This window comes from Gossypium raimondii, chromosome 4 (genome assembly GCF_025698545.1).
Source record: "Gossypium raimondii isolate GPD5lz chromosome 4, ASM2569854v1, whole genome shotgun sequence".
NCBI lineage: Eukaryota > Viridiplantae > Streptophyta > Magnoliopsida > Malvales > Malvaceae > Gossypium > Gossypium raimondii.
Genome location: NC_068568.1, coordinates 41,199,700 through 41,226,355, shown reverse-complemented (window position 1 = coordinate 41,226,355; position 26,656 = coordinate 41,199,700). Strand labels below are relative to the sequence as shown.

The 26,656-nt window shown below is 30.8% G+C and overlaps 2 protein-coding genes and 1 long non-coding RNA gene across 8 annotated transcripts; 2 read left to right on the top strand and 1 right to left on the bottom strand.

Moving 5' to 3' along the window:
* The first annotated feature begins 5,028 nt into the window (after positions 1-5,028).
* Positions 5,029-6,066, top strand: LOC105780444 (uncharacterized). Its single transcript, XM_012604784.2, has 2 exons — positions 5,029-5,602; positions 5,671-6,066. The coding sequence occupies exons 1-2, from the start codon at positions 5,033-5,035 to the stop codon at positions 5,989-5,991; spliced, it is 891 nt and encodes a 296-aa protein (XP_012460238.1). The 5' UTR covers positions 5,029-5,032; the 3' UTR covers positions 5,992-6,066.
* LOC105780443 (uncharacterized) lies at positions 5,300-9,668 on the bottom strand. Of its 6 annotated transcripts, none has more exons than XR_008195317.1 (8): positions 9,472-9,668; positions 8,803-9,151; positions 7,926-8,111; positions 7,439-7,531; positions 7,266-7,324; positions 6,938-7,085; positions 6,595-6,850; positions 5,300-6,226 (listed from the first exon to the last, which is right to left on the bottom strand). XR_008195317.1 is itself a non-coding variant. In XM_012604778.2 (7 exons), exons 2-7 carry the CDS (start codon positions 9,142-9,144, stop codon positions 6,752-6,754), a joined length of 927 nt encoding a protein of 308 aa, XP_012460232.1. In that variant the 5' UTR covers positions 9,145-9,151; positions 9,472-9,668; the 3' UTR covers positions 6,291-6,751. The 6 variants fall into 6 exon arrangements, 4 of the variants coding, with proteins under 4 accessions (XP_012460232.1, XP_012460237.1, XP_012460234.1 ...); XR_008195316.1 differs by having other exon boundaries at positions 5,300-6,208; XM_012604778.2 differs by lacking the exon at positions 5,300-6,226 and having other exon boundaries at positions 6,291-6,850.
* A 14,345-nt stretch (positions 9,669-24,013) lies between these two features.
* Positions 24,014-26,302, top strand: LOC128040561 (uncharacterized). The gene is made up of 3 exons (XR_008195263.1): positions 24,014-24,068; positions 24,538-24,622; positions 26,008-26,302. It is a non-coding gene; the product is annotated as an uncharacterized LOC128040561 (long non-coding RNA).
* The last annotated feature ends 354 nt before the right edge of the window (positions 26,303-26,656 follow it).

The window sequence follows — 26,656 nt, the reverse complement described above, 5'->3', positions numbered from 1 at the left end:
TAAACATTGTCCGTAACGCTCTAACTTGAGCAGTAGCACAAACCGATCACTGCCTTTCGCCTACCATAAGTACAACAATCCCCTTACTCACCAACCAAGAAACAAAAGATAAGAGGCGGAAACATTACTTACCGAACGCACAACAATAAAACGGGAATGACGAGTTGCAGCACATAAAAGAGGTCAAAAAAAGAATGGATTAATGGAGAAGCCAAAGCAGAAGGAGAAGGAAGTTTTCTAGCAAGCAATCGGTAGCAAAAATGAGAGATACGAGGGGAAAACAATCAATAGGAATAATCGGTACAAAGAACTAGGATTAGTCGACAAAAATAAAATAGAGGAGAAAAGAAAGCCAAGGGGAAATTCGGCAGAGAAAACCAAAAGCAGAGAAGGAAAAAAATGTCAGAATACTAGAAGAATGAAGAAAGGTAGCCCTCTAGTTAACCACCAGACCTTTAGGCCCATTCTGATATATTTTACTAATTTTTATTTAAAATCCTACTAACTAGAGATAGAGGTTTATTCATTTAAAAACAAAATTTTGCCCAAGCTAAGGCTTGAACTTGGGACCTCTCAGACACTTCTCCGTACACTTAACCATTGAAGCAGACATACAAGTATGTCACAAACATACGGAAAAATATATGTGATGGAGTTTTGGTGTTGTTATTATGTATTAAATATGTTAGTTATGTGTCTGGTATACCTATAGGATGTTTTGGTTTGTTTTGGTTGAGTCTAAGTTTTTAATTTTTGCACATTTGGGCTTGAAGTCTATATTTATGGGCTTGGGTATTGGAACCTCAAGCCTAGGTACCGGTACTTCTTAAACTGGTCATGGGAACCCAAACTCAATGTATCAGTATTTTCTGAAGACCGTAACCAAATTTTTGAAATAGGGGAGTCAAGTTTCGAAATCGAGCCTCGAGTATCGATACTCGAGGCCAAGTATCATGGACCTCCAAGTATCGATACTCGTGCTCGAGTATTGGTACAAACCCTTAAAGTCTCGAAACTCCAAAACATCAAAGCTCGCTATTCCAAAATTCAAATTCAAGTATCGATACCTACAACCGATGTATCTGTGCTTTGGTTGCAGGATGCATATTTGGGGTCGCTCGACATTTTAAAGTTTGGTTAACCTCTATTTTCATTTGTTTTAGGTCCAAGAATGATTGGGATGTTGTTAAAAGTTTAGAAATTGTGTTTAAATGCAATTTTTTGTGAAAAGAATGAATGAGTGGATTGCTCTGGTGACCAATATAACACTTCATATGTTATCAGACTCCTAAGCTAAGTTTTGAGTGTTATAGGTAACGCGATTTACACTGCTAAACCTATCCTTGTTCCATTGCCAACCATCCCCTTTTACTACCTATTCAACTGCTTCCATCATTGCCTCCACTAACTCCAAAAGACCAAGACCTTGTTATAAGCTATACCATAAATCAAATGGGAGTTAGCAAGTAGTGTTCTAGAAAAATATCTAAGAGAAGAACAAGAAAAATTGTCAGTCACATTGCCTCACCAAGAACATTTGTTCACCGTCTAAACACCTCTGAACACCCTCGCCACACCCTAACACCATACCCACTACACCTACCAGCAACTCTCCACTCAATATAACCATCTGTAACCATAACAAACAACCTCCTCCTTTTTTAGAACCTTAAACTCAACATATTGTTCTTGCTCAACAACCTCATTTATTGGAGGATCCTTACCACTAATAGTCAACTCAATTACAATAATAATGAATTTAATATTAAATAATATTCTTAATGTTTTATTAAAAATATTTTGTATTAATATTTTAATAATAAATGTATATTATAATTTATAAATATTTAGTAATAAATGTTTTATAGTATAAAATATGAATATTTTCATAATATAAAAATGAGTATTTGTTTAAATTCTTCTCAACTTCATTTTAGTTCCAATATGTCACAATTCACTCTCATATACTTCAAATTAATTTTTAATTAGGCATTAGTTATTATTAAGTCTATATAAATATTGGCTCGAATAGTTGTTGAGTTACAAGTTGTGTGCATGGAAGGAGTGGCTAAGGGAGTGGGCACTCCTTCAAGTATTGCGATAATAGGAGTAAAACAAGGGACACACAAATTGTTTAAGCAATTCGGTTCCCTTATGTTTATAGAGCCTAGCTTAGAGAGAAATATTCACTATCTTCAACATATACAACAAGTGGTCCTAAATCTATCACACAACCATGACAATTTCCTCACCTTTGTACCTTGAAGAATAATACTCTCACCACTAAATTCACCCTTGTGAATTTAGCATGTAAAACCACAACTCAATAGGTTTTACAATCACAATGCACTCATAAAATGAAGTTCCTTGCTAGAACAGATTAAGTACTTCATCTCTTTGTGTACAATAACCTATATAATTCTCTCAATTATATAGAATATTTCAAGACTTGCTAACATAAAGAAGAGTTATCACAATCCCTATTAAAGAGCAAGTAAATGAGTTGAATACAATATAATAATAATAATAAACAAAGTAAACAAGGACTTTTGGCAGCTAAGATATCAAGGCTATAATCCAATCTAATCCAATCCAATCCAATATCCTTGATCCAAGAGATTGGATAAGTAAGACCCAGTCTAATTCGATCTTCCATATATGTTTCCTTAAGTGATATAATATTCAATGATGGGCTAGATACATTCCACAATATCAACATAGTCCAAAAATCCAATTCAATAAATTGTCAATAATTCAAATATGGAAATTGTCTCAACTTTCGCAATCATCTAGGGAGTGAGCACTCTCGCAAGCACTCCTTCATCCTTTTCATATTTTTGAACATAAAATATTAGTTATTATGAAATGAAACTTCAGTTGTTAAAAGAAAATACTTTTATGATATTTTGTTACAAATATATTTTATATTGTTTTTGTTCACTTAAAACAACTTTCAAAATCTTAGGGTAGCATTTGGGAACTAAGATTTTAGAATTTAAATTTCAAAAATAATGTAAATTGAGTAGTAAGCTATTTAAAATAAAAATTGTATCATTCGTGATCATTTTTCAAATCTATGAATTTGCTAGAAGCCTATTTAGTAATAACTTTGATATCTTTCAAATATTTTTGGATTTGACAAATCCATATTTTTCTATTTTTAATATATATTTTATTGAATCTCAACTAATCTTACTATAATATATACATTTCATGTAATTAAAATTCAAATCCAAAATTTAAAATCTTAAGTTACCATAATAAAATTTGCTAAACAACTAAAAAATATAAAATTTATCCTTAAAAATTATTTTTCAGAAAAACTATTTTTAGAAAGTATTGCACAAACACAACCTTATTTCAATTGACTTGTGAATAAAAATATGGAAACCGTAGAAGAAATTAGTTACGTATAAACTATCATATGTTACTAAACATCTTTATTTTAAAAATGGATAAATCCAGTGGGCTAATAACTAACGAATGAGACGGCGAAAAGTAGTTGGAAAATTGGCATCTTCTTCAATCATAATCATGGCTTCTTCTGCTTTAATTTTCAATCTCCCTTAGATGGTTCTTTGTCTACCCCACGAATGCATGCTTCATCCCTCTCCATTTCACATTGCTATATTTTTAATTAATTCCAAAATTGGTTTCTCCAAAAATTTCATCTTATTTTTATTCTAGTGGGAGTTGAATACTATCACAACACAGTCCTTTTTTTTTTCTTAAAAAAAATTTAAGTTAAATATGCCTCTTTATCAATTATCATACACATATGACATACGGTGGAAAGCATGATGACTTTATGTACACAAACGTTGAACATAATTTTGAAGGTTTGTGAATGTTTGTCTGAAAAAGAGGCGAGGAGACCCTTCCTTTCCGGCAATGAGTGGGAAAGCAATAATTATTTGAGACCATTGTTTGTTTTTGTTTGGTTTAGAAAAGCATCATCTCAATTTTCATATGATGTTTTTTTGAGACCTCATTTGCACGTTTGATGCAAACCTAAATCATGATTCCTTCTTTCTCTTTGTCTTTGTCTTTGTCTGTCTTAAAATCACTTTTGATGTTAAGTTTCATCTCTTCATTTCAAAGAAACAAAAACATTATTTGATAATTAACTAATTTTTGAATTTTGATAAATAATTTTACAAAATTTGATTAAGGTAATTATTATTATTTTATTAAATTAGATAAAATTACACACTACCACACAAAAAAAAACTATGAAATAATAATTGAATAATTCTTATTTAGAGATATCTGTTAGACTTATTCAAACATCTGGTTATCTACTCAAGCCAGAAATATGGTCTAATAAACAAGTTTAGTTTCCAACATTCAAAACTCGAGCGCTGTTTGACTTAAATAGTTTTTAATTTTATATTACAAATATTATTTTGTTTTTATTTTACATATGGTATAATTTCTATCACAATGATATATGATACTACAATGTATATACTAAAAGTATGTTTTTCAAGATATTAAAATTTAATAAAATTAGTTTAGAGTGGTGATTAAAACTCATGTCAAACACCTCTTCAAGACAAGTTTAAACCTTGTTATCTTCATTCTCAGTCTCAATATTGTATAAAATGTTAACAAAACAATTAAATTAACATAAATTATTTTTTATTTCTTTTATTAAATATGAGAGGCCTAAAACGAATTTGAGCTAATCATTTACAAATATCAATAGAGTTAGATAAGATTTGAGTCTCAAATTTTGGGTCAGACCGAACGGAAATAAAATTAAATTATGTTAATACCATACAACGGTCCAACTCAAACCCAATCCAACCCAACCATAAACATCTCTAATACTCATTGGAGTTAAAAAATTAATCAGCTTCTTAATAAACTGCTAGGAGTATCCTCAGATTTGGGGGTTTAGGACATTGAACCCATTAGTAGGATTGAAAAGCCCAAATTCGGCCCAATTATTCCAATGTTTTGTGGGCCCTAATTGATATCTGCAAATGTTTACAACCATAAAATTTAGCAAGCTTTTCTGCAAAATCAGATGATTTCCCTGGAAGGGGTTTCAAGTATTCGGAAAACACATGATATGCTACCTATTCACTCAAAACCCAAGCTATGGAACCCATCCATTGCACCAAATCCACCAACATTTAAAAAGATTCTTCCACTAAAAATTTCAAACCCTTGGAATGAAAACAAGGAAGCAAATGAATCAAAAGCAGGCAGAATCAAACGCCTGGTGCTTTCCAATGAAGGCAGAACCAAGCTCAACACCTTTCCCGACAGGGAATTCTATGCTTACCCCAGGTTTGTAACTCATGTTGATGATGGATTCATTGCCACACTAACAGATTTGTACAGGGAGAGGCTAAAGCCTGGCTCAGAGATTCTTGACCTCATGAGTTCATGGATTAGCCATCTACCAAATGAAGTCGTTTACAAAAGAGTGGTAGGGCATGGACTTAATGCTCAGGAGCTTGCCAGGAATTCTAGGATGGATTACTTCTTTGTCAAGGATCTAAACCATGACCAGAAGCTCGAGATTGAAGACTCAAGTTTCGATGCTGTGCTATGCACGGTCAGTGTACAGTATCTTCAGCAACCTGAGAAGGTAACCTGTATGAATATGAAGTTGTATAGGAATCAATGAGATCATGAATCAACGATTGCTTGTTATAGGCTTTTGCAGAAGTTTTTCGGGTGCTTAGGCCAGGAGGCGTGTTCATTGTGAGCTTCAGCAATAGGCTTTTCTATGAGAAAGCAATCAATGCCTGGAGAGATGGAACTGCATATAGTAGAGTACAACTTGTTCTTCAGTATTTCCAGTGTATTGAAGGGTTCACACAGCCGGAAGTGATCCGGGAATTACCGAGTGCTGGTAATTCTCAAGATGACAAGTCGCCGTTTAGTTGGTTCATGAAGTGGCTTGGGTTATTTTCGGGTTCAGACCCCTTTTATGCTGTCATAGCTTACAAGAACTTCAAACCTGTATATGATTGAAAAAGAAGTTAAGTAGATACTGCAATCTACATTTGAGCTTTAACTGCATCAATTATTTACCGTTTTAAGTTGGAACTTAGAGCTCCTTGAAAGAAAAAAAAAAAAAAAACCTTGCATTGGTTGAAGGTTTTTTTTTTTTTTACTGGTGTAATAATTCTTTTTTGCGTCATACGATCCTTGTCCAAAATTACCAAGGTCGCACTCCACGGCGTAAATCCTGCCATTTGTTAACAAACTAAGAATGTTTGAATTGCCATCAATTGGAAAACTAATTAGTACTACAATTTAAAAGGCTGAAATTCTCCCCAAGTCCAAATTTTCACTTAAATAGACCAAAATTTGCATGCCTTGAAAACCGTTGTGCTGCCCAAGAAGCATAGAACATGCTTGTTTAAACAACTGATAAACCAAAATCTAGAAAAACTTTGATCTTACTGCTTAGCTAATGAATTTACAGATCTTTTTCAATCTATACTGCATATATCCATCAATACTAATTATAGGGGCTATACTCTGTGTTATAGTCCAGAGGTGTTCTGGCAAGAACAAAAAGAAACTAAAAAAGCCTGTCCTATTGTTTCAAATCTATGAGTTCATCAATACCTCGAAGACAAAAAGATCAAGTTACTAGGACCGCCAGCAATCTGCAAAGAATCTTAATGATGACCATGAATATTCGTTGAGCAACTTTAAGCGACAGTCATATAATGGTCTCGATAGAAGGCCATGCAGAACTGCTGTAGTGGTCTCAGAAGAATGGCTATGATGTTGGGGTTGTGCTACATTGCAATTGCGCAAGCATTTTGGCTTTCTCGACTGCTTCAACATAGTAATATAATCTCCAAAGCGTCACATTTTCCTGCAAGACAAGAAGACATTGCCTTGGCCCAGGTTAGAAATTCTAAATTAACTCAAGAAATCATGTTCCTTGAATCTATTTCTTTACCTCTTTTTCCAGATCAACAAAGATTTCTTCACAAGGCTTTTCAGCTGGCCTACCACGTTGGATAATTTCAACAACACGGACAAGATTTTCCTTGGGTAGCTGTTGTATCAATTTCTGAAGCTGCCGCTTCTCAGTACGAGTCATAGGCCTGTAAATTGGAGTTAAAAGTGTGAAACTGATTGGGATGAGGTGAGAAGTGGCTGTATTATGACATCATATGCACATTTGAAACGTCAAATGCATAACATAGAGCCTAATACCCATTGCAAAATAGCATCATGTCTAGAACATACTTAAAGTTATAAGTTCCTCGGGAACAAACCCATACCTACACTTGGACATTATAGCATCTAAAGTTTCTTCAAGCTTCTGCTCCATATGCACCAGCTGAAAAGAGAAGATGCCTCCTCAGTCAGCTATAAACAATTTGCCAAAGAGGCATACATGACATAGAAGGGTCGAAAATGTTTTAAACGAAGAATACAATTTTCAAAAAATCACCGTTGAGGATAGTTCATCAGAATATTTTTTCATTGTTTCCTCTACCAGCAGCTGGTTATCATTCTTTAGAAGGAACTCCAAATCATCTTCCACCTTTAAAACAATGAAACATGTTTATCAATAAGTTACTGATTATAATGCCTGATTTTGTAAGCTTACATGCTCAAGAGTCGCATGCCTCTGCTGATTCAAATAAGAATATGCATACATGAATATAGAATATAGATGCATAGACATACAAAAAAGAATATGAGCAAATATATCTAATGCCACAAAAAGTTCCACAGACGAATAATCATGACTGTTGGACTGCAAAAGAATTTAAATATCTAAAGCCTGTTTTTTCTTCAGTATAGACAATTTGGCATTTCTTACAATCTAATTTTCTATTTGAGAAAATGCATGTGCTCCTCCTTTCATCATGCAAGAAATATTTTATGGTGAATCATTACCAAGATTGAACAATAGGATGAAGAGTAAAATATACCTCTTTGCAAGATCCAGATTTGATGGGATGAGAATTTCCAGTGATGCTGGTCGGTGAGCAGGAAGATAATAATTTAGGTTTCTTACTGGCAACTTGGGCTGCATCTCCATCTAAAGGTGAAGTCACCAAACTATTGCTTCTGATCTTATAACGTAACTCAGACATAGACACAACAGGATCTAACATCTGCAACAATCAAGTTAATCAGTTACAAAAATAATTTCCCTCTGAAAGATGGAAGCCAAAAACCAATTCTACATTATTGTATCATTGATCATTACTTTGAAAGAAGTATAGAGAAAGAGACATAAAGAACCAGCAATTTAGGTAATCAAAATAGATGGGCACAATTGAGGCACAAGGTGATAAGAGCTAGAAAGGGGCGCAAGTGATAATAGGCATTAACATGTCCTTACCTTCCAATAAATTTAAAATGGCATATCCAACGCAAGATTTTTTATGACTTGCACCCTCGACAACATTGGTAAAGAACAACACAACCTATAAAATTGTTATGAGTATCCTAAATTGAGATCTATCTTGATCATTAGAGACAAGATTAGTGCTTTGTTGTAGCACAATTTAAAACAACTGTTTATGAAAGCAAGACAATGTGCAAGTACACAAGCATGAGAGCAGCGGGGCTTTCAATTTTATCTATTAATGGTTTTCACTTGTCTTGGGAGAGAATATGATTGTTGGATATTACAAAAGGTTAAACAAAAAAGGTAGACTGTATTCTGTACTAGCTCTAGAAGTTCAGAGTACAAAAACCATAAGCACTTCTAATAAATCAAATTCTACAGGTCCCTAATGGTCGGAACTATTACTCATTTATCTTCAGAAAACAGGAGTAGCGAGTTGCAAAAATCTATACCTCGTCAACTTCCATTGAGAGATCATTCACACTTTGCCTAAGTAATCCTTTCAATCTTCCTTTCTTGAAATCTGAAAGCTCAGCACCAATGCTGTTTTCAAAAAGTGAATCAACATCTTTAGGACTGCAATCCATAGACTCTTTATCATTGACCACCACATACTTCCCTTGAGACAACTCAGATGCATTGGAATTGGACAGAGTATTTTTATCTTCTGACAACAGGTCAGCTATCTGACAAGCATAGAAGCTGAAGAAATCAGGTCCAGCTTTACATTGCTCACTCGAACCATCTGAATTTCTCGGCATCTCTGACATGATAGAAGTACTACTACTCTGCATACGACAACTACATAGATACGAATCAGTCCAGACTCCAGATAAATAACTGAAGCAAAAGAGGAAGAAGCACCATTATATATACTATACAAATTTCTCTCTAAAGCTATATTTAGAAACATGAATTTGAACATTTGGATTTAATTTCATTTGTTATAAAAAAACTGAGAGTATGAAATGCATTAATTATGTATAAATTCATTAACATTCAATATGATTATATTTCTGAAAGGTATAGAAACATGAATTTCAAATTCAAAAATATATATATATAAAATTCACGAATATATATATATATACTTCAAATTCAATAATTAACGGACGTGCAACCTTCGTTACCCGGGCTCGGCAATTGGGGTGCAGTACCCGAGTCGACACGTTCCGACACGGGATACGGGTCAGATCCGGAAAAAACCAGCGGACACGTCGGCGGGTGAGAACTGAGATGAGAAGAGAAGAAAAAAAACTGATACGCGGAGGCGAGAGAGGGAGAGAGAGAAGAGGGACGACGGTAGGAGACGGGTGATGATGACGATGATAGAGTTAATATAAATACTGTATTTATATGGGTAAAGTACTGAATTAGTCATTCAATTTTTCGGATGATTACTCGAAAAAATATTATTGCAATTTCCTCATTTAATTTTTAGTATCTATCATTTTAATCACTCAAATATTAAATTTAAAAGGGTAATATGTTTATATTTTGATTTTGGTTATCCAATTTTAATCATTTTATTTTCATCATCCCAAAACAAATTTAAGTATGGATGAATAAAAAATTTAAGAAAAATTGTAGAAATTAAAATAATGTATTAAAATTGATAAATTGTATGTTTATCAAGGTAGTTAATAGCATACTGGTGGATGTGCTGATTCTCTACTTGCACTGATATAGATTGATACCAATTTGTTTCAATGTACCATTTCAAATTTGTCACTATTTTAAAAAATATTTGATATGTGTATATAAAAAATGTATTTACAAATATCAAATAATGAGATTAAGAAAATCTCAAGTATAAAATACTCATAAAAATAAACCTTTGGTTGAAATGGTAAATAAAGTATTTGAAAATTGTTGTCGGCATATGATCAAATCTCACAATATGTAATTTTAAGATAAAAAAATACTCATCAATTATATAAAATATTCTTTAATAAGATTCACAAATACAATCCATCTTTAAACAAACTAAAAAAATCGAACAAAATATTTATTTCATAAATTATACAATAAGATCATCCCATCCTATGCATATAACAATTCATAATTCAACAAATTCAAAATAAACAGTGTACTGGCTAGTATGGGCAAAGTGCACTGGTATTCACCAGTATGGACAATACCGACCAAAATTTGCACCAGAACAGAGTCTAAAGTTTTTTTTGTTCTGTTTATTAACGGAACGACACCGACTACCATGATGTTTACCCTTTTCCGATTTAGCAACAAATCAATTGACGCTATCAAGAGATAAAAAAAATTTTAAACAATTTATTTAATTAATTTTGATACTTTGAAATTTAAAATTGAAAAATCAAAAAACTAGAATTTTAGAATTTTTGATAATCCTCCTATATTTACAACAATATCTATGTCAATCAAGCTAATATTCAATAGACCAATTTAACAATTTTTTAATGCATTATTTTAGTTTCTATTGCTTTTTTACTTTAATTCTTACTTCTTCTTTTTTTACCTGGATCAATACTAAGAAAATTTGATGGCCACAATAAAAGCGACTTAGAAATTAGTTGATCAAAATGAAAATGTAAACATGATTGTGAAAATGATTTGGCATGTACAGTCACTTGTCGTTAAGGACTTAATGTAACACCCCTATACCATGTTTGACTTAAGGAACTTGATATAGGAATATTAAATTTGGTGCCAAATTAATTCTTGGCTAATTACTAATATAATTGAACATAAAAACTAATACTTGGAACATACCTAATATTTTTCCTAAGTACATGCCATTCTAATCAAAACTTTAAAACATACCCTGTTGTTGCTTGAAGATGTGATGAGATGAAAACTTGCAGTCTCCAATTCAACTCTTCAAAATTTCAGATTTAATCTGCATCTAAACAAACCGTACAATGAGTATACACCCAATGATATTACTATAATTCAAATACTTAAGGTGAAAAAAAAATCAACATATATATATATATATATACACATTAAATCTTACCACTATTTTACCATTAATAAATCATTCATGCATTTAAACTTTAATTTTATTTTAATAATATGTATTTTAAATAGCTTCTCTTCTTTTTAACTTATTTATCTTCTTACTATATCGGTATCTATTTCATGCATTTTATCAATAACCATTTCATAAAATCATTATTTCATATATTTCATGTCTATATCTCAATTCAATAACTTATTCTATTTCATATCTAAAACCTTCCAACATTAGTCTTTCAACAACTATTTCACATTTATTTCAATTTCCCATTCCATTTTAATAATTTATCCATCATCAATTTCCATTGTCAATTCGTTCTTTTATAATCAATTTACAGCTTAGAGTCTTTAAATACTCACTTCATACATTAAATCCATAAATATATTTCAATAACTTGTATTTAATTAAATTCAAGTATTATTTTACTATTTCAAATTATTTTATTTTCACTTCTCATTTTTACATCATTTCATATTATCAAAATCTATTCCATAAAATTTATCCTTATCTGTTTCTTGAACCATAATTCTTACCTTTCATATATGTCATATCATTCAGATTTAGTTTTATCAGTAAATTTATTTCATATGCCCCTATTAACTTGACTCGGATTCAGCGGATACACGGATTCCAACCAACACACCAATACGGCACATAGTGCCTAAAACGGTACATAGTACCTGATAAGTAATCGGTAACGGTAGCAATAACAGTAACAGTAACAATATTCAACACACAAGGTTGAATCAGAATATAATATGATAACGATGATTCGATACGCAAAGTATCGAATCGATAATGATAACGATGAGTCGACACATAAGTGCCCGATCGATGAAGTCGATAAAACCCGTATTCTTCCATATCCTATGGCATGCCAACTATATCCGACTAGCCCGACTAGTTAATAGAGTATTTAATTTACTTTTCAGTACAATTTCCATCTTAGTTCAGTATCAATTAAAATTCTTTATTTCAATCAGTTTCACAGTATTCCATACTTCAGTTTAGTATTAGTCTCACATATCAATTTCCACTTTCTCAATTCAATTCCAATAAAATCCATATCAATCACCAATTTCAATATTCCAGTTCAATTCAATAATTCAATTCAAACCATTTCAATTTCTATTCAATAATCACATTTCAATTTCACTTTCTTAATTCAATATTCATCTCAATTACTCACATATAATCACAATTCAATCTAATTTCATTCAATTCAATATCAATACTTAATTTCAATAATCATATTCACTTGAAATCAACTCCATTCAAAACAATATTATCATACCAAATTTCTTACCTTATTTATTTACTATGCATTTCAATTAAAACATAATAATTAATAATAATTAGATTTGAATTATAATACTACAAACCGTGATTCTCGTGTCTACTCCTCGTCCACTTTTTCTTTTCCTTTCTTCGTGGATGCCTCGGGTGCAATATTAGCTACAAAAAATTAGGATAACTTTCATAATCATTAATACAATATTAACTTATGTCTAATATTTAAATTTTCCTATTCAATTTCTATCCAATTTCTACTATAAATTCAATTTGGTCCCAATTAAATTCAATTACTTTCCTATCTTTATTCATACTTTATTTATATTCAAATTTCAACCAAACTTAGACATAACTATCTAAATTTCATCATAAATACCAAATTTCGAAATTCTTGAAATTAGTCCCTACTATGCAAAACTTATAGCTTACTTTACAATTTAATCCTTTAATTAATTCTAATCAATAAGTCTATCAATTAAACCCTAATTCAAACATTTGTTCAACATGAACTATACTTAAAAACCTATAAACTTCCAAAGTCTCAACTTAATTTCATCAAAATCTTTGTTCTAAACCTTCTAAATTAAGTAAAAAGGGCTTGATTGACTTACCTATTAAGGTTTAAAGCTTTAAAACCTGAATTTCCCTTTTATTTTTCTTTCTTTCCTTCCTTTCCCTGTTTCTAATAGCTTCTGTTCTTTTCTTCTTTGTTTCTTTCTTTCGTTACTTTACTATATATATATATATATATATATATATACAATAATAATAAAATATATAATAAAATATAATAAATATCTTTATTATTTAATAATATAATATAATATATATATTGAACTTAAAATCTCAGATTTTTTTAGGATTAACCGCCTCAATTTATACTTTTGGTTTAATTTCTTTTAGTCCTTTTTACTTTCTTTGTATTATACTTGTTTATTAATTTAACAATTATATAATATATAATTATAACAAATATCTATTACTTAAATAACAAGTAAATTAATTACATATACTACAAATGTACATATTTTAATTAACACACTTGTATTTTATCATCACCTTACATTTGTCTTTATTTGTTTTATTTCATAATATAATATATTAATTAATAAACATCTTTTACTTATTATTTAAGAAAATATACAAATAAATTACAAGTGTATTTTCATGTATTCTACACATGTTTATTATCTCTACCATACATTTGTCACTATTTTAATTTATTTAATGATAATAATAAATTTAATATAAAACCATAATAATATTTATATATATAATATATAATCGAAGAAAAATCTTCCCATTTGCCGCCTCATTTATTGTTAATGACTTAATTGCCATTTTAATCCTTTTTATTTTCTATTAATCTATAATTCAACGTTTACCCCTTATTCAATTTAGTCTTTTTTCCTAATCACTCTTAATTAAGCTAAATTCACCTAATTAGAACCTAATTAGGCACACTACTAGTCTCGTAAATATTTCTAATAATTATTTATGAACTCATTTCACTAAGATGGAAGCTCGATATTGCACTTTTTTGATGCCTGTGAATTTTGGGTCATTACACTTAATGATTGAGTAACTAAAACGAAAGTTTCCTAAAAGTTGATTTACGAAATTGTAAAGATTTTTTAAACCAAAATGAAAATGCTTTAAAAGTTGGATGAGCAAAGTAGTTTACCCTATTCATATTTACACATAGTTTTAGAGAAGAGAGAATAATATATATTAAGTTTAAATATGTCAAAAGTCTCGGATACTCTTTCGAAAATTAAAATCAAATTCCCTTATTTTTTTATTTAAGAAACTCGGTTACTCCATCAATTTTTCGTTAAAAACATCAATAATAATGAAATTATAGATAATGTTACATATGAACATGAAATGTATTAGATTAATGATTAAATTTATTTATTTAGATCCAGAAAATTCAAATACGAAGCTAGATCGAGGAAAAGAAAAAGTTCGGGATTAGTAGATTTTTTTTGTTTACGAACAAGTATCAAGGTAAGTTCGTGTAACTTGAATTATATTCTTAAATGCTTGAAATATACTTTTCTTGATGTGAATATGATTTGGATGTTTATTGTATGATAATTGATGAAGTATTGACATTCTTGATGAAAAGAGAAAATAAATCCCAGTTGAATGGAAGGAAAATTTGATGGATCTCTGAAAAAGAATTGACGGTAAAAAGGATCTAGCTCGGACGGGTGATCCTATCCTGATATAGCCCTCCCGAAGAATATGTGGAAAATAGATTTAGCCCGGACGGGTAATCCGAATTAGGGTTTGAATTTAGCCTGGACTGGTAATTCAAATCCAAGCTCATTAGAATAATTGTCATTGCAGGGGATTTAGCCTGGACTGATAATCCCGACAATACTCTATGAGTTTATATTACAGGGGATTTAGCCTAGACTGGTAATCCTGCTGTAAGGATGAGGTTCGCGGGAGTGTGCTCTCTGAAATGGACCTATGCACACATGAATATGAATTGACGGACCCGGATTTCTACACTAAAGTGTACCCCTGAAAATCCATCAAAATTCCAAGTAGTTCAACGGGATAAATATGGAAAAATAACAAGGAAATGGAAATCATGGTATTGATGAGCTCATCAATCATGGTATATATATTATTGATACATGGAAATTATTGAACTAACTTGAATGTTGAGTTTGTGCATGTTGAGGGAATAATGCATTGAATGGATGTATGAATGTTTATTGCATTGTATTGAAAATATTAGGTAAGTATAATTCTTATTACATGAGCTTACTAAGCACAAAGTGCTTACCCTATTTCCTTTTCCCCTGTTTTGTAGTGTTAAGAGCTTAGAGGTCGGATTTGGTCAGAGACGCATCACACTATCAACCTCAAGATCTCGATATATAAACTTTATTTTGGAAATCAATGGCATGTATAAGCTAGTAAAGTAAATGTTAATGTGAAATGAATGTATGGTTAGCCATTGGTATGGCTAACAAATTTTGGTTTTGGTATGTGATGAGGTTATCTTATGAATATATTAAATCTATCTTGAAAATATGTTGAAATGGATTGGTTGTGTTGGATTAGTCTCGGTTTAAAATTGCAGGGAAGGTTAGAAATTTATAAAGGGGTTATATTGAGTTCAAAAAAAAAAAACTTTGGGATTTTGCGAAAAATTTCTTATGGTTTCGATTTAATCCCAATTTGGTCCCGATGTATGTTTTGGGCTTCGGAGGCCCAACCAAGGGACGTCATGACATGTTTCGATAAACCAATAGTATTTAACTCGTAATAATAGAAAATTAATTCGTTAAAATCTGGTAATGCCTCATACCCTATTCCGGCGACTAATACAGGTAGGGGGTATTACAATTCCTTTTCATCTAATGACTTTAACTTGTTTGAATCAAACAAAAAGCCAAAAATACTTTCAAATATTTTTAGTTGCTCAAATTTTCTCTTCAAAGAAGTAATTGACATGTCTACAATAACTAAAAAATAATCAACTCTAAATAATTCATCAGACGACTAAATTTCTTCATCCTCCTGGTTATTCTCATCAAATTATTTTTTTCTAATAACACGACGCTTTGTTGGAAGGGTAGGCTCTACATTCATATCAAGTGCAATACTTTTAGCAATATTCATAGTAGAAGTAAAGCCTTCATCTCTATACTTTTCAAAATATGACAATACACCTTCTAATTGCTTTATAGTGGTGTCAATGCACATAGACTTAGATTGCAATTTCTTGCTCACAATATTTATAGCAAATAAAATTTCATACCAAATTGCCATACCAAGCAAAAACTTAAAACTCCCAAGTGCATTGACAAAACTCTCCACTTCACTCTTTGACACCACAAGATTCATATAATTTCGACAAAGCCAATCCCATTTGAGGAGAAATCTAATAGCTTTAACACTTTTAATTCAACTCTCTAAACGATTATTAGATAAAAATTTCTCAATTAATTTAGGGACATTGTCAAGCAAAATTTTTCATGTTTCTGTAGAACCCGAAAATAATTAATATATGCGTTAAACAATTCCAAAAAATGAAATAGCTCTAATGCAAGAATGTGCCATATCACTAAGAGTAAGATTCAGAGTACGACAAGCACAAGGCATATATAATGCTCTCGGGTTTATTTCATGAAATTATTTTTGAACACCTTGGTGCTTCCCTTTCATATTTGAGCCATTATCATAACCTTGATCCTTTACATCATCAACATTAAGATCAAGAGACTTCAAAACATCTTATAATTCATTAAAAAGTCTCAATCCAGATGTACCATTCACCCTTCAAAAACTCTAAAAAGTACTCCTCAATTTTTATTTTATTAGTTGTCATATTCACACATCTAACTATTAGAGTCATTTTTTCTTGATGGCCAATATCAAGGGTACAATCAAGAATTATAGAAAAATATTTCACCTCTCTGATGATCTTAATTATAGAACATTTAACACTATCAGCCAAAACGGAAATCAACTCATTTTGAATTTTATTCTTAAGATAATGATAATGAATTTCATGGTTTTGAATTCGTTTAACATGATCTTACATTATCACATCGAATTGTGCAATTATTTCAATCAATCCCAGGAAATTACCATTGCTATCTTGATAGAGTTTTTCATTGGATCCTCAAAAATTCAAATTATGAGTAGCAAGACATTTCACATCTGAAATACTCTAAGTAAAACTTGCCTCCACCGTTCTTTCTCTTTCATAATATGGTCTTGAGAGTTTTTATCAATTGTTTCATTATTATCCAATCTTACTCTCATTTCATTCTAAGTATTCATATTAATCATATGTTCAGCACTGTTTTCATGTTGTTTGAGCGTCTCACTAATATGCCTCCAATCACTTAAACCCTTATTTGCTAACAAACTTTTGTTACGAATAGATTTGAACAACTTACAACAAAAACAAAACACTTTGTCAACATGTTTGGAATAAACCAACCATCTTTTATCGCTAATCTCACCATTGCTCAACTTCCTAGAAAAATAAGCATATGAAAAATGCCTATTATTATTTTCGAGATGAAATCAAGATTGATTTCTCTTATAGGCACCTTTTCAACTAAAATGTCTTTTGTTTTGTTGTCAAGATTAACCCGATTTCTAGGATCATAAATATCCAAAGAAGGAATTGTTTGTTTTTCATCAATGCCAATATCAAGAGGAATTGTTTGTTCTTTATTAAGACCAATATTTTCAATATTGGATACATTTGGCACATCATTATGCTCATTTAGATAATTAATTTCATCATTCTCATTGACATCATTATGCAAACTTTCATTTGATTGATCCAAATTTTCATTAAAACTACTTTTAAAAACAAATTTATCAATAACACCTTACTATGATTTTTTTTAACTCTTCAGACGCTTTTCTCTTTTCCTTTTTCACTTCTAGATAAATGCTTCTTAGGCAACATTATATATAAAAGATAAATCAGATACTCTAAGTAACACAAGAAAATAAAACAATAACACCTAATAGAAGAATTCTAAGTTGAATATTTGCTTTCACATTTACTAATTCCAAAAGTCAAATCAAGTTATTGGAATTTTGTAAATATTATTATAATAATCAATTACAAATAGACACTGTAATTAATAATATCCAATTATTTGTGAGGAAAATGCAACTAAAAAAATTAAATGAGTAACAAAAGCAATTAAAATTTCAATTGCATAAAATCTTAAAGAACTGTACTATGGTTCATCAAAAAAGGAATTTGGGGGAGAAGCTAAATATAAGGATGACTTAATGACTTTATTAGTTAAAACCCAAAAATATCATCAAATTAAGAATGAAAAGATTACAAGAAAAGAGAGGAAGGAGGGAGAATTATACCTGCAACAATGGTAAATCCGATAGACCGCGGATGAGAGGCTCTCAATCTCTCAAATATAAAGTAAAAATTAATAACTTCAATTGATTGATACTAATAATTGATGAATGATGTATTACTCAAATAAAAATTGGCCCTATTTAATTTGTAGAGAATTTTTCCCGTTGCCATAAAGTATTTATCGTTAAGAATTGAAAACCCTAGCATTTAATTAATTTATTTGAATTTGAATTTTTTGCTGAATAAATAATATTTTTAGGTCACCCTGAACAGCTACACTTCAAAATAGACCCCAAAGCTGACCCTGCCGAAAATCGTATCTAAATCAATATTTCAAAGCTGAAAATAAAATAATAGATGGATGTGTCTCCTGAAATTAATTCTTAAAAACTAAACGATTAAGATTCCACTTACCTGCTATTCACCTTTAAAAATTTTATGTAAAACTTAATATATATTGTTCTTACAAATTTTATGTAAAACTTAGATTACTGCAACGCAAATGGCATTTATAGATAAATTAATTGTGGTCCAATATTAAATAAATCAAATGTAAATATCTCATACAGTTTATGAACTTTTATTTAGATCATGATTTTACTAATAATAAATAAACAAATGTAATTACCGGTTTTGGAAAAATATAGTGGAAATAGTTAATAATTAAGTATATTGTTGAGTAATATATTATTCGTGTTTTATTGAGAGAAATATTGGGGGTATTTATACATGTTTCTACTGTTGTTATTATTATTACCCATAATTGGGCCTACTATTTTGTCTTGGCCTTAGGGCCTCCGGTACTAACATTTCCCGTCTCTAGTGCTGACATTCTTTGTGCGCGCCCTGGCTTGTTGGACGTGTGTCTACGTAGCACGCGGTCCTTTTTGATCCAGGGGTTGACATCCTCAGCGAGCTCCGTACCCATTGGTCACGAGTCTGTATTACTTGTAGGGCTTGTGATCCTTTTTGCGAACATAGTTTGCGACCCCATCCTGCGAGGTGTGCCCGCGAACTCTTCTTGCGAGCTATCTTGACGAACACACATCTTTTGAGTCGGGTCCATCCGAGTCAAGGGTCGGGGACCTGAATCCTTTTAGGACATTTGAGTTGGCGGTTATAGATATATAACATATATATATATCAAAACAGAGGTTTAGTTTTTATATAAATTAATTCTAAATTATTATTATAAATAGTATAAATAGATGGAATCTTTAATAGAAAGTTAGATTTGCTTTTCAATCTAATTAATAGAAATTAATTTGTCCATTTAATTGAGTAGATGAGGTAAACTGCAATATAATTCCAAGTACATGTGTTTTTATTGTACTTTTACTTAATCCTATTCATCCTTTATTTTTAGGTCATTTATATAAAAAAAATCCAAGGCGGCATTTAATAGCACATATGGTGGAATTTTTAACGAAATAATTTGTAATTTTTATCAGTAACTAATTCACCTCTTAATACAAAATCCTCCACACTATTTTATGAACACAAATTCAATTCATCAAATTTAGACATTCATTTTCCAAAATAAACAATCACATCAAATAATGCAAAATAACTCTTAATGCATTAAGACACCAATTATCATCTCTTCCCACAAGTGGCGAAACGCTTAGCCCCCTAAAATAATTTTTTTTCATGTGTCCTCTTTAAAGTTTTTAAAATTTTAAATTAATAAATGTAAAATTATATTTTAGCCCCTTAAAAATATAAAATTTGATTTAATTCTTTAAAATTATAAAGATATAGTCTATTAAAATAGTAAAATTGTATATTTTCTATCGTAAAAATTATAATTTAATTTCAGTCCCTTAAATATATATATATATATATATATATATATATATATATATTGTTTCGCCTCTACTTCCCACTTACATATTTCAACCTTTAATCCTATCAAAACAACCAAATTGTTGAGTAAAGATGAACTAAACATCCATTCAGAACTCCAAAACTCTATAAATTAAGGATTTGACTTTCATACTGAGGCTTTGTTTGTCTAATGTAAAAGCTCTCACAAAAACATTTTCCTAACCTATACTCCCAAAGCTTTTGACCAAGAACCATCACCAACAATTTTCCATTCCACCATATCTGTGGTCTGTTATTAATTATACACTTGGATGCTAGCTTAGGTATGTAATTTTAAATCTTTTTTTTTTCAATAAAGACATAACATGTAAAGTAAAAATACACAAGTCATAATATAAAAGATAATGTTGAAAATATCAATGATAAGAATTAATTATAAAATAATGTATTTATAACCTAAATTATGCTTATCATTCTTGTTAAAATTAAATTTAAGTTATATTACATCGAAAGTGACTATTCATTTTAAATTTTTTTTGTCAATTTAGTCACAGCTGTTAAAATAATTTCTCAAAATGGTCCCTTAGTCCTAGAGGTGCACATAGCATGACTTTCTTAAGTCCGAGCCTGGCCTAAAAAATGAGCTTACTTTTTTGTCCAAGCGTGTCCCGATTTAAGAAAAATAAATCCAGGCTCGCCCATATTTAAATTTTTTATATTAATTTTTATTTAAAATTAATTTTTAAAAAACTATAATACACTAAATGCACTAAAAAAGGTTAAAATAAAATTTTTCTAACACATTAAAAATTCATTAAAAAGTATTTATATTTAAAAAAATACTACCATAAATATAATAAATGTTTTGTTATATTAAAAATAAATAAATATAATAAATATTTTATTGTATTAAATATAAATTTTAAAATTTTATATTTTGGGATGGGTTATTTAGTTGGGTAAATTTTTTTTAGGCATTAGGTAATGTGTTTAATTATTATTGGATTAGTGATTTAATATAAATATAAATATATATAATAAATATTTAACATATATAATTAATATAATATTATTTTATAACATAATATTTAGGTCAGGCCAGGCCGGACTCAAGTAAAAAAACCTTGCTCAAAGCTTGGCCCATATAAAAAATAGGCCTTAAGTTTTATCAGCTTATGTTTTAAACATTTTATTTTTTCCAAACCTTTTTATTTTTTGAATGTGCTTCAAGCCTGAATGAGTAGTCCTGAACAAGTTTACTCGGCAGTGTTGATAGAAAGCTGGCTGGACTTTCCACATCAACATTTTTATATTCTGTTGTAAAAGTTACAAAATAAAAAATTTGTTTTTTAGTCTCTTTTAAAATTTAAAAATTTCCTTTTCTTTTTCTTTTAGTACCGTTAGAATAATTACTTTGTTCTTTTTTCAGTTCTACTAACTTTTTTTTCCCGGTACCCTATATTTACTTCTTTCTAGTCTTTTTCTCTTAATCAAGTTCCGGGTTTTATTTTTTATTTAAAAAAAAATTTCTTGTTTGATTTGCTTATCTTCTTCTTCGTCTTCAGGAAGTTGATTGCTCTGTTTTCTTCTTGGAGAAACCAAAATGATACTGTGTCCACCAAAATTATCGTTTTCAATAATAATAGTTCTTTTTCTTAGCTCCCAAAAAAAAATCTGTTCATTCGGAGAAGAATAAGTGCCATGGCTCCTGCGCAACCAACAATTTCACAAGACCCTTACCGTTCGGATTCTCATCGGGTTGTCCCATTTGACTCAGATGCAACCGAACCGGTGTCAGGATCGGAGACTTCCATCTCAAACTGGCTTCTGTTGCGAACCAAATAACTGAAGCACGAGAGAGAAGACCGAAAAGAAAAGAAGAAGAAGAAGAAGCAGCAGCGGAGAGGAAAGCACGAGAGAATTGCAGAGAAGGAGAAAACAATTAATTCAAAACTTTTCATAACTGTGGCCGTTGCACCAGAAACGGTTTTAGCTATTGATACAACTGTCATACAAATCAATGAAACACACCGTTTCATTTAAACACAAAGTGCACCGTTTTACTAAGATGTAGGACCTAAATTATCAGCACGCACTACCAATTCGCACTGTATCAGCACGCAACACATATTAGCTAGGGATGTTCATTCGGTTAACCGACTCGAAATAATATTAACCGAATTAACCGACCTTTCAAAATCTTTAACTATTAACCGAACCGAAATTTTTTTAAAAAAGTTAACCAAACCGAAATTTTTTCGGTTAACCGAATTAATCGAAAATTAAATGTTTTTTTATTTTTGGTTAAAAATTAACCGAATTATCCGAATTAACTGAATTGAATCACTACATAATTAAATTATTTTTAGACTTTTAGACTTTAGTTTTAGTTTTAGTTTTAGTTTTAGTTTTGGAATTTTATTTTTATTTATTAAATTATTTGTAATTTTTATGATTGGGTTGGGTTGGGTAATTGGGTTGGGTTGAATACTTGGGTTTGGATTGAGTTTAGGTGAATAGTGGGCCTATTTATATATTATAAATTTATTTATTAATTTTTTCGGTTAAACCGAAAAAATTCGGTTAACCGACAGGTTTCGAACCGAATTAACCATTAATAGAAAAATCAAAAAATAATTAACTGACCCCCGACCAAAAAAATTCGATTAACCGACCGATTAACCTAATTCGGTCGGTTAACCGAATTTTTTTGGTTTTACCCGAATTTTACACACCCCTACTATTAGCACGCAATGCACCGTTTCATTAACATAATTTTAAATAAAACGTGGGGTTTAGGTAACTGCCAATAACTACCACATCAACTTCCACATACATCATCATCGGCCTTCCCACCAAATGCGACTGATAGGCTTCTTTGATCTCCGTTTTCTTCGGCAAGAACTTTGTTGTTTCGACTTCCAACAATCTTCTGCTCCAAAGTTGTTTAAAACCCATTGAAGCTCCTTGTGAAATAAGGCCAAAGTTTTTAGAACCATCATTCAATCTCAACCCTTGTGTTTCTAAGGGCGGCAACATTTTTATCACTAAAAAGAAAAAGAGAAAAAAAAAACCAGCCTTTCCAAGGGCAAAGAAGAAAATAGAAGAGAGAGAAGAAGGAAAAACATAAAAGGAGGTGGTGACGATTGTTTTGGTCGGAAGAGGCGCCAGGCAGTGAAGTAATTAAGTAATGACTAGGGTTGTGAAAGGAAAATAAGAGAAGCAAAAACAGGAGAAAGGGGAAGAGAAAAAGAAAAAGGTGTAACAGCTCGATTCTGGGCCTAGTCGGAATAGTGGTTTCGGGACCACAAATCCGACGAGGGAAAATATTATTATTATTATTATATTTTTATGATCTGCAATTTTACAGAAAAATTTTGTAAAAATTTCGTTCGAAAATTTCGACGTTTGGGCACTCAATTTAGTCAAAAGGACTAAATAGTAAAAAGTGCAAAAGTTGAGTTCTACATGTTAGAAGTGTCTAATTGTTATGAAATTATAAATTGGTGGTCCTTATATGGTAATTAGACCATTAGTTAATTGATGGACAAAAATAGACATAAGAAATGGGTGAAATAGAATTTTTTAAATAGGGGCATTTTAGTCATTTAGTAATAAAAAGAATTAAAAAGGGAAAAAGATGGAAAAATTTGCTCATCTTCTCCATGGTGAACGAAATCAGCAAGGGGTAAGCCATAGTTAGGGTTTTTAAGCTTCCAAGCTCAATAGTAAGTGATTTCAAGCCCCGTTTTTAATATTCTTTACGTTTTTGGAGTCCCGGTACCTTAATTTAACTTATTCTAGCAATAAATTAACCTAGGATTTATATTTGGAAAAATACCCATAGGTGAAAAGTGTTTATTTTGCTGTTTTATGGTGGAATATGAAGCTAGAAATTATGTTAAACAACTTTTGCTAAGCGATTTTAAACGAAAACGGGTAAATTGACATAATCGGTAAAAATAGTTAATGTTCAAAAGTATGTGTTAGAGTGAGAATTTGATGTTTCCATAGAAGGGAAAAGTGTTCAGCATGTTTTAAAACATAATAATAAGAGATGAAATTTAATTTCCGAGCTTAGGGACAAAAGTGTAAATATTCAAAAGTTTGGGGGCAAAATAGTAATTTTTCAAAAAGTTGGGTGGAGGACTATTTTATTAAATTTGAACATTAAATGAGTTAAATTTGCTATTATAGATCAAGAAAGACGAGAAGACTACCTCAAACGGGGAAAAGAGAAGATAGTGAAGTAAATTGCAAAATTACGATATTTTGCACCGAGGTAAGTAAACATGTGAAATAATGCATATTTTTTATATTATTTGATATATGTTGAGATTTATTTGAACATAGAATAAATATTTGGCAAAGATTCTAAAAGTGTGGTTAAGTTGGGACAGGTGGTAAAGTGTTGAAAAACACGGTTTCCGGTTGAACACTCGGAATAGGCCGGATTACACTGAATATAAAGGGGGTTGCTAAGTGTTGATTCCCCCAAAGGGGTTGCTAAGTGCTAATTCCCCGATTCATTGGTGGTTGCTAAGTGCTGATTCCACCGTATCTTAAATGTGAAAGGGGTTGCTAAGTGCTGATTCCCCGACTCATTGGTGGTTGCTAAGTGCTGATTCCACTGTATCTTAAATGTGAAGGGGATTGCTAAGTGCTGATTCCCCCGAGGGGTTGCTAAGTGCTGATTCCCCGAATCATTGGTGGTTGCTAAGTGCTGATCCCACCGTATCTTAAATGTGAAAGGGGTTGCTAAGTGCTGATTCCCCGACTCATTGGTGGTTATTAAGTGCTGAATCCACCGATAACGGATAACATTCCGAGTGTTCAACGAGGAAATTGGAAAGGTGAATATTTATATATGGTGGACAAGTTTATGGGAGGAATATTGGGTTTTGATACTTAATCAATCCATATGTAAGATGGGAGGAAATATCAAAAATACAAAAGAACAATTTAAATACAAAACTGTTTTGAATAATAACAGTTGGGCAGCTTTGAAAAAATCACCATAAATGGTGGAAAATGAATTAGAGGTTGAATAATATATGAAATTGAAGCTGGATGAGTTTATTTTCATATTAAAGAAATAGAGCAAGCGAAAGAGTTGTATATTTGGGGATATTTGAATTTTATTGAGACAGGGTTGAATTGATTTCGAAATCCCCTGTTCCAACTTTGGAAAATCACCATAAATTGTAAAAAAATAATTATGGCCTGAAATTTATATGTTTGGATTCCTTAATGAGTATATTTTTAATATAAACAAACTAGAACATTGTTTGAATTCTGTACAGGGAGTTAAGTAAATTTTAGTAAGGAGAGGTCAGAACTGTCAAGTAGTGAAACAGGGGAATATTTAGAGAATAAACTGTACTAATTGGCCAAACCAAAAATTCTGAAAATTTTATGGTAGAATGGTATATGAACCTAGTTTCAGGGAAAATTTACGGAACTTAATTTGGATCCCTGTATCTCCAGATAAAAATAAATTAGTGACCGTGATGCAGAAAAACAGCTTGCTGGAAATTGAGCAAACAATGAAGTTTATGTGTGATTAAAATTATGTTACTATGTAATCATGTGAGGAATTTATTTATTGGTCATATGTTTACTTACTAAGCCATATGCTTACTCGTTTTTATTTTCCCTTGATTATAGTGAAATCAATCAGCTCGGAACTTGGACGACGTCAGATAATCATCTACACTATCATCAACTTTTTGGGTATTTTGCAATTAATACTTTGGAAACATGGCATGTATAGATGACTTTATGTAATGTGGTATAAATATGTATATATTCAGTATTGTTCGGTTTAATATGTTGGTGTTTATTAATGGATAAATTATGTCTGAACATATAACTGTAATTGGTTGGAAATATTGAAGTTGTTTGAAATTGTCTTTGAAAATTTGCAGGGGGTTTTATGTAAAAATAAGCAGAAATGCTGCCGAAATTTTTATAAAAAAAATTTATAAGTGTTGAGCTCTAGTAATACCTCATACTCTGTTCCTACTAGGAACACAGGTAAGGGGTGTTACAAAAGGAAAAATGTAAATTTTAATGGGAGTAAAAGAAAAAAAATCATTTTTTTTAATTTTTACAATGGAATATAAAAATGTTGATGTGGCTGGTTTAGTTAGCTTCCCATTAATGAGATAATGGTTGAGTGAATATTTTGAGAAATTATTTTAATGATAGTGACTAAATTAATAAAAAGAAAAAATTAGAGTGATCAAAATAGGAACTATGCTATTTTAAGGTAACCTTCGATGTAGTTTATCCTAAATTTAATTTGATGTTGAAA